The sequence below is a fragment of the Aedes aegypti genome, chromosome 1 (genome assembly GCF_002204515.2).
Source record: "Aedes aegypti strain LVP_AGWG chromosome 1, AaegL5.0 Primary Assembly, whole genome shotgun sequence".
NCBI classification, from domain to species: Eukaryota; Metazoa; Arthropoda; class Insecta; order Diptera; family Culicidae; genus Aedes; species Aedes aegypti.
The window spans coordinates 145,990,020-146,007,317 of NC_035107.1; the positions used below are offsets into that span (position 1 = coordinate 145,990,020).

Consider the following 17,298-nt stretch of genomic DNA (forward strand, 5'->3'; position numbering starts at 1 on the left):
GAGTCATCAAATGATAAATACTTTCGATCAACTTACTGAAATCTCTGAGATTGTTCTAGAAAATTCGAAAAAAATACCAAGTTGTTTTGTCACATTGGTAATTATAACCGCATAACAGTCACATTGAGATTATAAATGAGCTTCGTGATGTAATAGCAATGAAATTTCTATCAGAATTATTTTCTGACAATTCACCCAGTATGCGATATGAGTTGTACAAAATATCAGCGTCAAATAAGCACTTTTGTGTTCCTGGTAATTTTTGGAAATTTTGGTTTCCTCCCATACTGCCATAAAATGCAAACTTTGTATTCCATTTACTCAATGCCTACTTTTGTCGAATGTTACAAATATGCAGTTATGGGCAGTGTTTGCCTTAATAAATTTACTAACCTGTTACGCCTACTTGTTCCTCGTTCAATGTAAATGGCTTCGCGGCCGAGCAGTTAGTGTTACCAAGCATTTAGCCGCATCGAGTCAAAGAGTGTGGGTTCGATTCCCGCTTCAGTCCGGAAAACTTTTCGCCAGGATTGTATATCAACTGTCGCTTGGCGTGGTCTAGTGTGGTGCTTCCTTCAAAGATCAAATCATCCACTAGAAAAAAAGTTTTATGTAGGGAAAGTGTACCAGTTATGGTCATAGTTATGCCCTATTTGGCCATACATATGTGAAATTTTGATAACTTTCACATTTCAAATCTTTTTGAATGTTTTAACATCAAGGTATAGCTTAAAGCTGACCACTGCAACACACAAAAAAAATTAAAAATTTTAAGACATTAATGCAATCATGTATGGCGAAATAGGGAACCACTATGTCCATAACTGGTACACCTATCCTATAAAAAATAGGGATCATGAGACAAACATATGTTGAACGGCAGTACGTATAGCGCATGGCATCAAGTTAGCCTATCTTCCAGTAAACGACCAGCATGACACCATGACAACCACCCGATATTATTGATAGTTTCCTTTATTTTCCTGCAATCAATCTCAACAACACTTTACAAGATGTCTCTTAAATATATGACAAACGTTAAAACAAAGTGAGTTGATTTCAGTTACAATAACTCCCAAAAGCTTAATCGTCATTGCAAACTTTGCAGTTGGATAAAGGCCCGAGATGTTCACACGGCATGTTTCATCGGAAGGGAAGCACTGGCAGTTGGTATGGGAAGCCACATTCTCCTTATGAACGTAATCAGCAAGCAGGAAACATTCTACCGGGCAACGGAACGAAGCAATGGCGAAGGGGTTTCCTGTCTGGCGGGCCACAAGACATTCTCTATTTTTGCCTTTGCCGAAGCTTGTGTGCTTCCACGTATTTTCATCGTCGCCTATCCGGATAATTCGATTCTGTTTGTACTGGAAGGGGGTAAGTTGAATTGACCCGCCGCACAGAGGAGTAACTAGATCAGACTCGTGGCCATAATTTCGAATTTGAAAAATTGTTATTAGCTAATAGTATGCTGCTTGTTGTGGCTACATTGAGATGAGGTAAAAAAAATGCAAAAATGTGATTTTGTGGTTGAATGTGATCATTCTTGGAAGTGGTACCTAATTATTAATTTAAGGGTATACAATCAAATCTCTATGAGTCGATATCTGAAGGACCATCGACTCATGGAAATATCAAGTCATGGAACAAAAGTGCTTTGGAAAGATGTTTGAGGGGACCATCATTGTAACCTAAAGTTTTCTTTTTAGTATGGTTCCATGATTCGATATAGAACCATTGAACATCGACTCGTGAAGGTTTCACTGTTAGAGTAAAATGGGTTCGAGTGAGGCAAGATTTTCTTTTAAAGTTATCCAGTTCAATTCAAAACAAATGTTAAAAATTTCATGGTGGTTCGAATGCTTTTCAAGTAAGAGACTTTCACTTTAAATATTATAGACATCGATAAGATTTGGAAGTGTTTGATTTTTCGACCTTGACGCTTGCTCCTGGGCAGTGCGTCAAGAAAGTCCGGGCAGTCTTCAGTTGTTTTCCCTCTCGGGTCGCGCGCCTATTTTCTCTGAGTGCTTTTATATAGCCGAGCAAACGAGTGAAGCTGAAAGTGGATTATTGCTGCTCATTCAAGGATGACGGATCAATTGGTGAGCTCGTTTCATGTTACTATTTCTAATCTATAAAATATGTATACGTAAATATGATGTTTCAACAAACTATGAATGGTTCGTCCGTCACCTCAAGTGTCGGCATAATTTTCCTCTACATAGAAATTGTTCATATCAAATGAAAATATTATATTCTCATATAAGCATGTTCATATCTCACCAATAATTATTTATCATGGTCTAATCGCTTATCAAAGTGAATCCTGTGACCCAACGATCCTCCCCATTAACAAACATCCCTCCCAGTAACCTTTGTGGAGATGCAGAGGCAAACAAGGTCTCCAAATAGCAAAGGATACGCACTAACATTCCTTCCCCCAATTCCCACCTGACTGCAAGGACGTGGCCGGTGCCGTTATTGACCCTGTATAAATAGAGGCACTGAATTATGCACACTGAAAAAGATTATGGCCAATCCCAGCTGAACTTCTAGTTGATTCTTTGTGCATTTTCACTGACTTCGGTCAATCACGGAATAGCAACCATTGATTAGTTTAGTCAGTCTAAGCTAAGCTATAGAAATTGATAATATTTGGAAAAGTTATGGCCATTTGTTGTTTTTAGTTTTCTTTTTTTATTATTGTGATTTTTTACTCGTTTGGCTAGTTCATCACTGCCACATTAGGTGCCTGAAGTGCATTCGTGTAAAGGGGAAAGTAAGGCGAACCATAAGTGTCCGTCTTCGAGCTCAACCGTGGGGTCTCGCCAAGGTAATATTTCAGACCAGAATGGCACTGACGTTCCCGGATTACTTCCCAGTGTTGTAATTTGCTATTCTAGTATACCTATTGGCGCTAATTTTCAGAAGTGTTTGCACATGATTTGCCCTATTAATTTGTGGTGAGGCCACAATAACAACGATATTCGAAGACATATTCTACAGTACTCTCCCTAACTCGATATTGAAGGGACCATCGAGTTAGGGAGGTATCGAGTTACAGAACACAAACCCAGTGCAACTGCGATCCAAGGGACCATCGAGTTAGCCATGAAAATCAACGTTTACTATGGTTCTCTAACTCGATATCGAGATACGGAATATCGAGTAAGGGAGAGTTAACTGTATAATTTATAATTTTCTTAAAGGGAGGGACTTACGATACCGAGAAAAATAATCTCGAACTGCCCACAGTTAGATCCTATAGAAGAGGCCAGCATCTTTGAGAAAACAGATCAGGGAGGTTGTAGTGGATGCATCGTCACTTAAAATTTCCCTGATACTGCTGGAGAGTCCATATGTTTGACGTGAGAACTCATACTTGGGACAGACACATAGGGAGTGCTCAACAGTGTTTCTCACGTTGCACGTTGAGCAAATAACGTTGAAATCAGCTCCATCGAAATTGTGAGAGAGACGCGTGTGTGCAATACGCAATCTTGAGACAACCCGTTGTACACGTAAGGATTTACGATCATCCCAGACGGACGTATCTTGTTTGATTTTTCGGATATATGATGAGTGGGAGCTATCCCATTCGATATTCCAGTGGTCTCTAATTTTTTTCCTGATGTGTCTTTTGACAGCATCCAGTGGGGCTGTGAAGCTATACCTCCGTTCGGCGTGACCGATTCCAGCGAGTCGATTCGCTGCAACCTTTCGAGGGATTCCGCAATGACCGGGTATCCAGGCAAACACAGTGCTGTGTGGTGAATTTTTAATAATTCCTTGTATCCAAGGGTGCTGTGGGGTATCAGATTAACCCTAAATACTATGCACTGATACCTTTCGACGGCTCAATATTATGATTTTTGACCCAGAAGTGAATAAATGCCATATCACGAAATATAATGTAATTCTGATGAATTTCAAATCAAATGACCACTTTTGGGACCCGGAATCGGTGCCGGTAGTGGATCCGAATTGGGATCAAACAATTTATTCACTCAAAATATGTCGCGCAATATTGTTTTCTCCCTAGCTTATCATAAAATACCCTATTATAAATTGAAAATGAGTCTTGTACAGATTTGGCAACTCATGGCGCCGCCAAGTGCCCCGGGGGAAGCTTGCATAGGGGACATTTCGATTTAGACACCAAAGCATATCATGCTGAGCCGTTCTTCATATCTTGTCGTAAATAGGGCAACTGTAGACTCAAAATGGATAGTTGACTACAGTGACTGCTTCCGGGACCACCGGATGTCCCCGAGGGAACCTGTAATTAGCGACAATTGAAATTGAACTTCAATACATATCGTCGTATTTTCATGTCTCGTGCTAAATAGGGCTATTGTAGACCTTAAGTAGATATTTGACTACAGTGGCCACTTTTGAGACCACCGGAATTTCCCGGAGGAACCTGTCATTGGGGACATTTCTGTTCTGTTCTGTTTGATCAATTTTGATATGTAAAGGTTTAGCTAAAACCGTTTTAAAGTTAATCATTTTGTTTACAGCGGATAAAATCCTAATCGTTCTAATCCAAGACCATTTGATTTTGCTGGCGTAGACGGGAATGCGAATCGACTTTCGATCGAAAGTCCATTCAAACATAAACAAGAGTATCGGAACCTATTCTTGACACTTTTGATTCACTTCGGCAGTGGGGTTTTTCGAAAGCTACAGATCTCATATTTGGCCACAATGCGCGTCGTACTTAAGCGACAAACTGAAACTTGCAAAGTTTCAGACAATTCGACCGAGAAAAAACCACATGCCAAAGTGAATCATGGAAGTGCCCAAGTAGCCCAAGGGCACCAGTAGATAATTGAGAGCAGAAAGTTGACCAAAATTACTCCTGTGTGTTTACAAATCGAAAGGGTGTGAACTCATCTTTTAATTAATTTTTCATATTTTAGATGGGAAAGCGCGCAGCTATGTGTCACTCTGCTTTTCGGAAGGTGAATACCTGCTAGCGATGAGCGGCGTTCCGGACTACAGCGTCGAAGTTTACGTCTGGCGAAACAAGGAGATGGTCGTCAAAAGGCAAACCGATACCAAAACGGATAAACAGTTGCTCATGTGCAGTCCAGCGTCCACAATAACAGTTTGCCAGTTGGCATACAACCAGGCTCAGGTTACCCTATGGGAGATCCATGGAAATGTTCGTATCACTAGGCTCATCGAGAAAAATGTTAAACTTCCCTTCGGGAAGGAAGCTGCTCCGCTGGATGGTACTTTCTCCATCGACGGAACGCTGATGATCATCAACAAATGGGGAAGTGTGTACAGTGTAAGTATTTGTCCTATTACGTAAATTGCTTAACTCGTATAAGGATACCTGCTAGTATTTATCCTTCTCAGCAAGCATATGTGTTTACATAATTGAGATTCAACTCAGTAAAGTGAACGCTTCTTCGGAAATGAAAGATTATTTAAAATGCATAGATTCTCTCTATGTGAACAAATGTGGAGGCCATATACGTACATTCCAGAAAATACAGTGTGTTGAATACAACTTAAGAAGATTTCGTTGGAAGCTTTCTACAATTTCGTATATAATAGTATTTTGCACTTTAAGATTTTGTTTTAACAAACAAACAAAAATTAAAAAAGTTAAAATAAGTTAGGTGCAAGCCACCAAGCAAAGATCTTCAGATCGCTAATCATATTGGCTACCACTGTTCCGTTCAGTCACTATGGAATAACACGGAAGTCTGGCAAATATAAATCTAACAATATATATATTAGTTATATAACTCATCTGCACGTACGTCTACCCCATCCATGCTGCCACCCAGGTTCAAAAGAATTTGTCGTCGGTATATTTCGTAAACCAGTAAGATCCAATAATTGTCACAGCTTTAAAATATTCTGAGTAATAAACTTGTTGATTATTGAAAATGCACAAATATTCTCCATTCACACAAATTTGGAGGCCATATTAAGCAATTCATCATGGCCAATGCAACTCTAGACAAGTTGATTTACGTTTACTATGACTAACATGTATGACAGAGTGTTGCACTTTATGTGATTTAATTTTTACAAACATATCAAGGAAACATAAATACAAAATCGTGAGACAGGCCAAATTAGTGACCATCAGTGATTACAATAAGAGCTCCAAAAATTAGCCAGAACTCTGAAGCATTTTTCGTTTGTGATTTCAATGGAATGCAGCTAAAACAGAACCGTAAGTCTGGGGAATAAATACGGCTCGACTTGTGACTCCAGTCGCTCATCCAGTAGGGTAAAAAGGTATAATAAAGAATAATAAGGAATGATTTCTCTATCGCAGTAGCAAATGCATTACTTCAATAGTTTTCGATGTCAAGGTGTTATTTATTTAGTTGGTCATGTTCTGTATGCCACTTTATCTTACCAGATAGTTTTTAAGAAGGGTGCAAAATGTTTTTGTAACGTTCACCAAATCTTGGCGTACCAAAACAACGTGGGCAATATGCTTTTCCCGTAGAAAAAAGTTCCGCAGCGTTGTAGAAATGTTTTATTAAAACAATTTATTTATGAAAAAAATATTCTTGTTCGGTTGGTGCTTGGTGTTTGAGTTGCATCCAGTCCAGCGTTGTGCACTCTTCCACTGTACGATTTTCTATTTACATCAGATGAACTCATATCTAAGGGATGAAAATTGAAAATTGAAATCAGATCAAATTACTGCGGCTATATAACTAATTTCAATCAATTAAATTTTGCATCATAGCCAATTCCAAGTTTACGTTGGAATTTGTACAATTTGAAATTTATACAATTTGAAATTAACATCCTTATATGATCTCTGGTGTGCTGGGTTGTCACATATAAGTCAATTATGACGCTAAACTGCAATTCGACACAGAGAGAAAAAAACTGGAAAGATACTTCAAATGATTCCTCGAAGGCATTCCTTCTTTAAAACCTCATGAAACACTCCTAGAGATTGCTCAAGAACATTTTTATGCGATGACTCTAGACTTACTTCTGGATTATCAGGGATTTTATCAGGAATAGATTTCCAGGGATATATTTAGGAGTCCGTCCACCTAAAGAATGCATTCGAAAATAACATCAGATATTACTTTAGCTATTCTTCTCCTTTCTGGCAAAATGAATCAATTGGAACAGAGCCTGTTCCCTAGGATGGTGTTCTTATGAGCACTTCCAAAGTCGTTAGCTGAGAACTATCTTTGCCAATCGACAATATGATTCGAGACCGCCGTGATTTGAACCCACAACTCTCAGCATGGTCTTGCTGATTTGAGTTCAACGTCTATTTAAGGTTGCCCAAGAACTACTTAGAGTACAGGTCATCAAATTTACAAGCATAACTAGCGAACCTGCAAATAGGGATGATACTCATATAGTTAGGTTCCACTATGTTCTATGTTCAATTAATATTAAAGGTAATCCAAAAACTCATTTGTTAACAGGCCTTTAGATCGAGCGTAACGAGGGACTTTTCAGAACCTTGCAATTTATGAGAATAGCTACACAGGTTCATATGATTAGTTTTCACCATGTTTTGAATTCTAGTACTATTGAAGGTTATCCAAAACCTCCTTTAAGCACAGTCTTCAAAACTAGTAATCTGTAGAAGGTTTACGAGCTATAATTCTACCCAGATAATAGAGCTGATGATGTATTACGAACAATATCCTGAGTAGAGACGAACAGGTTTCACATTTTACAAACCCAAAGCCGACCCGGTCCCGATACAATAATTAAATACCTAACCCTAAAATTGTTGCTCAAACTCCAAACCGAACCAAAACCCGAAATTTTTTTGTAAGAATAGCCCGAATGAAACCTGGTTTGAAAAATGGTGAATTTATTGTTTCTGATGAATAAGCAAGTTTTCATGTTGTTTCTGAATTCACAATGCTCAGCAAACCCATCCAGCTTTTTACGCTAATTTGCTATAATATTTGAACCACCCCTATTTGACCTTTCATGCATACACTATAATATTTTTATAGCTCAATCGAAGTAGGCTTCTTCTTCTTCTTGGCATTAACATCCTCACTGGGATAGAGCCTGCTTCTCAGCTTAGTGTTCTTATGAGCACTTCCACAGGTATTAACTGAGAGCTTTCTTTGCCTAAGTTGCCATTTTTTCATTCGTATATCGTGTGGCAGGTACGATTATACTCTATGCCCAGGGAAGTCAAGGAAATTTCCATTACGAAAAGATCCTGGACAGACCGGGAATCGAACCCAGACACCTTCAGCATGGCTTTGCTTTGTAGCCGCGGACTCTAACCACTCGGCTAAGGAAGGCCCCGAAGTATGCTTTGAGGAGGAAATTTTCAATGTTGACGATGTGATGTCAGAGTTTCGTTAGTAATCTTAAAATCAAAACCAGAATTTTTAATTTTCCTATTTTTTTAATGTGTTTTCTTATCTATTTAAGGTTTAAACGTAGCGGTGATTGATTGATGATGCGATACTCTTATTAGCTATGAAATTAACTGTATTTATACCGTAAAAATGATGAAAGTAATTGGTTTGAAATTAAGACGTCATTTGGACATATGCCACTAAACGTTCCGCTTGATAATGTGATACAGAAAAAGGTTTTAAGACAACACTAATGGATGAAATGTTGTACAGTGAATCCTCCATGAGTCGATATTGAAGGGACCATCGATTCATGGAAATATCGAGTCATGGAACAGAAATCATTTGGAAAGCTGTTTCAAGGGACCATCATAGTAACCATGAATTTTGGGATCTTGTATGGTTCCATGAGTCGATATCGAGTCATGGAACATCGGCTCATGGAGGTTCAACTGTAATATAAATAATGAATAAGTTATGCTACTACTCAGAGTTATAAATAGATTGTATTACATTTTTATTCTAAAGGATTGGATAGATTTTTGGGCTTTGCGACAGCTGATTTAGTGAGAAGGTCATTTGACTTATTGCAAGCCTTTCAAAAAATTTTGAATCGTGGTACAGGTATGTTCCGTTTTTATCAACACGATCGGCAATTTTCAGTTGACAAAAACGGAACCGTGACAAAAACGGAATAATTTTCTTAGAGAAATATTTCACAAATTTGAAAAGAAAATTGCAGTTTTGTCAGGATAATACACATTTTCATCATGTAAATGTACAGAATCGATGTTTAGGTGTTGTGAGGAGCGTTTAGATTGTTCATTCTTATAGGTTCATAATGAAAGTTGATTGCATACTCCTATCAATCAATATGATTTTGTAATACATCATTTATTGTTTAAGTTTTTTTTGGTTAAAATTTTAATAAATGTAATTTAGAATAATTAAACGATAATCACATAAATTGCGCCATATTTGTAAAAATAACTACAAAGAAGTGGATCAAGCTGATCATTGTTTTTTTTTTTCAAGAAATGTTAAACAAGAAACAACTTTTTTTTCTACTGTTCATCCTCATCCTTCTGCTTCTTCTTCTTTATGGCATTACAACCCAACTGAGAAAAAGCCTTCTTTTCAGCTTAGTGTTCTTATAAACACTTCCGCAGTTATCAAGTGAGAGTTTTTTTTTTTTATTTTTGGCCACACCCAATTGACGATTAAATGTGAAGATATGTTGCAAAATTTGTGCAAACTGAAATGAATATTCGCGGTTACCTGTGCTTTGAATTGCCAAAATGTTATCAGTAAAATGATTGTGATGATCTTTTTTCTAAAGTAATTACTATCAACTTCGACAGGGATGCACCATTCGCCAATCTAGAACAGCGCCACCATCGCTTTACGTTAGATCACGAATAGATTGACAATAAACTAACCTAAAGTTCTAGTTTTTTGTGAAGTAAAAATAATACTATTTTTAGTGGCCCCGTCAAATTTCGTTTTGCCACCAAGTAGGCCGCTGAAAAATGGCATGAATCTCTCATACAAAACGACAGATTAGTTTTCCGTTGTTTTTCCAGTTAATGCAGAGAATTTTCAACGCCATTTCCTTCACTCAAAAATGTAGGAACACTCGGGCCAATGCAAAAGTGAAATAATCATGGAAGTCTATTATCCCGTTCTTAAGCCATTTAATGACATACAAACACCATTCCATTTTTATTTATATAAAAGTTCATCAAAAACACAAAAGTGTACAAACTCTGGAATATGCCTCACCATATTAGAACTTGTTGATAAGAAACTCTTTTGTAAAGTTTTATGAACTAACTGATAGCTGTTGGTATAAGTCTCCTAAATAACCTTTTAGTCTCCATGTGGGGAAGGGGTTCATGTCTGCTCAAAGATCAAGATCCCAGTAAATTTGGGATGGCAACGAGCGTGATGTCGGAACGTACAGTATCAACAGTTTCTTTAATTGTCAGCCTTTTACCGCTGCCTCGATGCAAATTTATTATATGAAAATTTCAAAATTTTCTATAGCTTGCTTAGTTTTGCTGGACCTCTTCGCCTATCCCTTGGGACAGGATCTAATAAATGGCTGTTTGCTATAATTTGTGCAATGCTATCGAGTTTGAGAGATAGAAGATAATGTCCAAAATATAACGGGGTCGACAGTTTTATCAAAAATAAAGTAAACTCGATCATATCTCTTGCCGTTGCCGAAACATTCTTAAGTTCATCCCCAACTGCATCCCTTATAAAATAGCCGCCATACAAATTATTCTTTATTTTCATACAAAAATTCATTCCCTTAATGCTACAACTAGATAACTCGAAAATCAAAATTTTGAGATGTGCAACTTTAAAAGTATGACCGTTTAACAAGGTGATGGTTAATCGCAGAGATTATGATTGAAAAATAATCTTTAACTTGTATATTTTGAATCACACGTTTAAGACCTGTGGATATTTTGCAGATCTAATTAAGAAAAATGTTTTGACACATTGAAGTCAAAAATTTCAAATTTCGAGTTATCTAGTTGTAGCATCAAGGGGACGAATTCATACCATAGGGGCAGGGGGTCGAAAAACCGCCATAATTGTCTTACGTAATTAATGGACGCTTCTATGTCTATCAAATTCACTTAAATGCTTTGATGCTACATATGTTATATAAGAAAATGGAAAGGTCTCTGCAACTCTCTTAAGTACGTATTCAACTGATCACAAATTCCAGTTGTTGCTAGGACGTGACAAGAGCAACTCTCGATTGTTAAAGGATGGGGTAGTAGAGTGGTTCAAAAAATCGTTTTTGCTCCACACCGCTCGTTCGATTCTAGATCAAATTCTGAGTGTCCTCCCAAAATTTGAGCTCATTTGGATAAAAATTGAGACTGCACAAGCCCTTCCCAGTTTATATGGGAATTACTATGAGAAAAGCAACCAATTCATTCAATCGGTCATAGTGTTTATCCATGTGCTCTTGGGAATAAGAGCTACGTTGATACTGTGAGATACATTCATCAGCTACAACTTTCCCGAAGACCGTTTTCAAATCGGACGCCTCAGTAATTAGTTATTGATTTATATCCAGTCACAAATTCTTCAGCAGTGCCCATTTAACTTCTGAACAGGCAACATTGCTGCACATGGCGCGAAGGATAGCACGCACAAATCATGGCTACTATGTTTTACTGCATATATCCAGTGATGCCTGCAGAACAGCCCAATAATTATAGCCAAAGTTTTACAACTCATTCGAAAATAAATAACTAATTACTGGGGCGTCCAATTTAAAAACAGTCTTCGGCAGAGTTGTAGCTGATTACTGCATCTCACAGTATCAACATAGTCCTAATCCCCAAGAGCACATGGGCAAAAATAATGACCAATTGAATGAATTGCTTGCTTTTCCCATAGTTATTCCCATATAAACTTTAAAGGGCTTGTGCAGTCTCAGTTTTCATCCAAATGAGCTCAAATTTTGGGAGGACACTCAGAATTTGAACTATAATCGAATGAGCGGTGTGGAGCAAAAACGATTTTTTGAACCACTCTAATGGGGTAGTCTTGTTCAACAGACCATGCTAAGTTTGAAAATCCAAAGTCGATAAGAAGGAGTCACACTTTATTGAATCGTATATGATTTGACACCTACCAGGTATCATAGGTGCTCAACATTAACATAATGTCGAAAATTCAACTTTGAGGGTATTGAAAAGCATTTAAAATAAGTATTTAGTTAATATTCCGAATATTAACCCACCGTCGGTCGCCCTAGTGTACTGAGTACACGCACTTTGCGAAAAGTCGAAAAACACGTTGAAAATCCCTTCAAATTGATCCGGGTGTTGGTCCTATTCCAAGATCTACTCTTCTTCTTGCTTGCAGAGAAGAAATTTTTCGAAAAAATCAACGAAAAGTATTCGAAAACATCGTGTTTTTAACCTAAATTTTAAGGCGTGTACTCAGTACACCAGTGCGACCGCTCGTGTAACTTTTTTTTACCAGGCCCGTCACACGAGCGGTCGCATCGTGTACTGAGTACACGCGGAGCAATTTTGATTGTACATCCAAAGCTAGGCAAGATAGAATATGTATGTCTTCGACAAATTTCTTCAGTTCAACGGTACCAATTGGTCAGTGGACAGAAAAACACCTCATCTTCCTGTGGCCATCGGATTGTGCCCCGGGGGAACCGATGTGTGGACATTTCGCAATGCAACATCTCGTACACAAATATCTCAGGATCTAGATTTTTTAGCAAGATGGTGTCTTCGGCAAAGTTGTTCAGTAGGTCAAGGGCTAACATTTGATAGGCTGTTTCGAAATTCTGTCACCAGATGGTGCTAGTGAGCATTTAATTTTTTCAAACACCGATATCTCCAGATCCTGATTACCTAGAAAAAAGACAATTTACACCGTCTTCAGCACATAGGCTGCACAGACTGAACGATCACTAACATTAGGCAACGGACAACACGAAACACTCAGTAGCCCAGCGATGAATTTTTCGTTTGACGAAAAGTTTTCACCGACTGGAGCGGGAATCGAACCCACACCCCCTGGCACAATACGCCTAGACGACTGACGCCGCTAACCGCAAGGCCACGAAGCCCACAAAGAAAGATGATGTGATCGACAAAGTTGTTTAGTAGGTCAAGGACTAACATATGATAAGTTACCTAACAAGAACAACTGCCACAAGATGGCGCTAGTGAGCATGCAATATCTCAATCACGAATATCTCAGGATCCCGATTTTTTAGAAAGATGGTGTTTTCAGCAAAGTTGCTCAGTAGTTCAAGGGCTACCATGTGATGATTTTCTTGATTCGGAATTCTTTCAATAGATGGCGCTAGTGAGCATGATATTTTGCAAACACAGATATCTCAGGATCCTGATTACCTATAAAGTTGACGTCTTCGACAAAAGTGTTGAATAGGTCAAGGTCTAGCATGTAATAAGCCACCCAACTTGAAATTCTTCCAACAGATGGCGTATTTTGATCGCGAATATCTCAGGATAACGATATTTTAGCAAGATGGTGTTTTCAGCAAAGATGTTTAGTAGATTAAGGACTAAACATGTGATGTGCCGTTTGATTCGGATTTCTTCCACAAAACGACGCTGAAGATGCAATTTTTCGAACGCAGATTTATTTGGATCCTGATCGCTTAGAAAAATGATCCTGAGATATTTTCATTACTAATAAATACTACCCCTTCGGCAAGGTTGTTCTAAGATGAAGGCCTAAATGCAAGGAACCTCAAGTTTTAAAATTCTTTCAAGTGGTGGCGCTATTCAGCATGCATATTTTGATTGCTAATATCTGAGGATCCCGATTACATCCAAATATAAACTTCTTGGCTCAAAAGATCAGTAAGTCAAGTACAAACTTGTGATGGGCCACACTTGTTTGGGAATTCTTCCACTAGATGGTGCCACTGAGTATGCTAAATTTTCAACCCAAATATCTAGGATCGTGATTGCTTAATCATGAAAATGACGTCTTCAACTAAGTTGTTTATTCTGTCCAAGACTGATGCATGTTTACCATGTAATAAACCGTGTGATTCGAAAACGGTGCTCTTCAGCATGAAAATCCCATCAGAATATACTTCAAAATTTCATGGACAGTCAAATTTCCAATCGATACTCAAAAGATCATCGACTCATGGAACAGATATTCTTTAGAAAGCTGATAAAAGGGAGAATTATAGTAATTATGATTTTTTTGTTTTAAGTATGGTTTCATGAGTCGATATCGAACTATGGAACATCGTACAGGTTTGACTATATTTAAAAATATGACGATCAAAATCATTGCAGCCTGCAGTTGGTCGCAAATATACGAATCGGTCGTTAAACAAATGATCGATGGACACCTATGAGAGTGTGACGCCTTTTTGTCTGTGCTGAAATCAAAGAACTGTCAATGGTGGTTACAATTGAGCAATAGGCCTTTTCACGAGACATCTCAAATCAGCTGATTCGGAAGGTCTTTGACAATTCTTCTATACAAATGCCGAACGTGACGGTGGTTCTAAAAGGTAAACAATAATACAAAATAACGATCAAATAATTATGAAGGCGTAATCGGTTTTCTAGAAAACATCTATTCTGTGAATTCTACTGAATTTACTGATAAAATTGTCGATAGCATACTGCAGTAGCACGTGATATTTTTCTGCTATCAAACAGTATATTTCAAGCACATTGATTGGTTTAAATAATGCGAATAACAGCCTTAAAACTGGTGCTAGACTTAGTACACGATGCTTTTCATTTTTACTTCCATTTGAAAAAAAAAATTAAAAGGCCAATAAAATATCTAATGAGCCATAAATTCTTTTGTTCTCATTACTTTTACTGTGCGCCGTGTGTTGGTGCTGTCTCGCTTTCTCTCACGGGCAACTTGAAAACAGAGCGCACAGTAAAAGTCAAACGTTTTATAGCATGCATAGGCTCAAAAGAACAAAAGAATTTATGGCACGTACAGAGAAGAATTTATGGGCTGCAGAAAGCTGTTACACAAAAACAAAGATGGATGTGTTAGTGCAAAGTTATATGAGAAACTCGGTCTCTCATGGCGACTCACGGGATGGCACGCACACTACAACAATGTTCGAATCACCTCGAATGTGATAGATATTGCCTGTGTTGTTTACAAATCAATTCAAAGTGTTCTTTGTGCTAGTATAACCATATTATGATTATACTAGCACAAAGAGCACTTTGAATTTATTTGTAAACAACCAGTAAGCGAAATTATCGGTCACGGCGATAATCATAAGCCTATCTCTCAAGCTGATTTTCCGGAGGAAAAAGACGTGCCATCATATCAAACCCGACCAGTACTGCGAGAGTGTGCTCTCACGAGATGTGCAGCAACGAATTTAGATTATCACCAGCAACGAGAAGTTTGCGTCCTACTTTTCTACTAAATATAAAAATAATATTGTTCAATTTGTAGTAGAATGAACACTATATGTTTAATTTTATTTTGTGCTTTTCTATTAATTTACTGGTAGCGAAATGTTTTAACATTTGACAAAACGTGTATCATAAGATGTTCAGAAAATTAAATGCTCACTGGCGCAGGGTTACTCAAAATATAATTGCCAATAACATGTGAGCACTTTCTTTACCTAATAAATTTGATGAAGACGTCAAGTTTTAAAATAATCGGGAACTTGAGATTCTGTATTTGAAAAAAATTAACCAGGAGCTCTTTCTCTAGCCTGAAGGAATTATTTGAAATCCAACGGCCCATTGCATTTTGAATTGAATGTGGAAGAATTTTGAGTAGGTATATTTTACACTTAACACGTTGGTCCATGATATACAGAACAACTTCATCAAAGACACCATCTTTGTAATCTAATTTTATTTTCCTAACCAGGATCCTGAAATGGGGCCCAGATAGCCGTAGCGGTAAACGCGCAGCTATTCAGCATGACCAAGCTGAGGGTCGTGGGTTCGAATCCCACCAGTCGAGGATCTTTTCGGGTTGGAAATTTTCTCGACTCCCAGGGCATAGAGAATCTTCGTACCTGCCACACGATATACGCATGCAAAAAATGGTCATTGGCATAGTAAGCTCTCAGTTAATAACTGTGGAAGTGCTCATAAGAACAAGCTGAGAAGCAGGCTTTGTCCCAGTGGGGACGTAACGCCAGAAAGAAGAAGAAGAAGGATCCTGAAATAATTCATTTCGAAAAGGTAGCCTGGATCCTGAGATATCTGTGTTCGCAAAATATCATGCTCACTAGCGCCATCTATTGAAAGAATTCCGAATCAAGAAGATCATCACATGGTAGCCCTTGAGCTACTGAACAACTTTGCTGAAAACACCATCTTTCTAAAAAATCGGGATCCTGAGATATTCGTGATTGAAATATTGCATGCTCACTAGCGCCATCTTGTGGCAGTTTTTCTTGTTAGGTAGCTTATCATATGTTAGTCCTTGACCTACTAAACAACTTTGTCGATGACATCATCTTTCTATGTAATCAGGATCTGGAGATATCGGTGTTTGAAACAATTAAATGCTCACTAGCACCATCTGGTGGCAGAATTTCGAAACAAGCAGCCTATCAAATGTTAGCCCTTGACCTACTGAACAACTTTGCCGAAGACACCATCTTGCTAAAAAATCTAGATCCTGAGATATTTGTGTACGAGATGTTGCATTGCGAAATGTCCACTACATCGGTTCCCCCGGGGCACAATCCGATGGCCACAGGAAGATGAGGATGTTTCCAAAGTGTTTTCTGTCCACTGACCAATTGGTACCTTTTTTTTTTTTTTAAGGCACTCCGTGCTCATGGCCACTACTGTGCCGGAATCAGTTCATCTGTATCCACTATACCGATACAGATCTATTTTTAACTAATCTATATTTACATCTGCTTTCACTCTCTTCTACTCTTTTACTCTCACACCGAGCAGGTAGGAGAGAGCTCTGCTGGTCCAATCGATTTCCATATGCCATAGTCCTTTGCTCTTTTGCGGTGGGGTTCATTTTGCCGTGTTCCTAAGTCGTTTGAGGCTAGCTGCCTGCGAAGAGGGTCAGTTTTGTCTCAGTCACCATCTGATACTGACGGATGATGGATGTGTTCCCCAAAGCACGGTCCTCCGTGCGGCGTCTTCTGGTGGCTGGACGGGTTTTTTTGTGGAGGGGCTGGGAATTGAACCCATGACCTTCCGCTTATGAAGCGGAAGCGTAACCTCTAGGCTACGGACCCCCCTTAATTGGTACCGTTGGACTGAAGAAATTTGTCGAAGACATCCATATTCTATCTTGCCTAGCTTTGGATGTACAATCAAAATTGCTCCGCGTGTACTCAGTACACGATGCGACCGCTGGTGTAACTTTTTTTTGAGCGACTGACGGAAGGTTAAAAAAAAAATGTGTGTTGATAAAAACGGAATAATTTGTTGACGGAATC

The 17,298-nt window shown here is 38.4% G+C and overlaps 1 protein-coding gene across 1 annotated transcript in view; it reads left to right on the plus strand.

Moving 5' to 3' along the window:
• The first annotated feature begins 905 nt into the window (after positions 1-905).
• LOC5576554 overlaps positions 906-17,298 on the plus strand; it is a 58,944-nt gene continuing 42,551 nt past the window's right edge. The window contains exons 1-3 of the mRNA XM_021850064.1: positions 906-1,048; positions 1,109-1,377; positions 4,923-5,296. Coding sequence (XP_021705756.1) covers positions 1,014-1,048; positions 1,109-1,377; positions 4,923-5,296 — 678 coding nt within the window. The 5' untranslated portion in view covers positions 906-1,013. The remainder of the gene's footprint in view (positions 1,049-1,108; positions 1,378-4,922; positions 5,297-17,298) is intronic.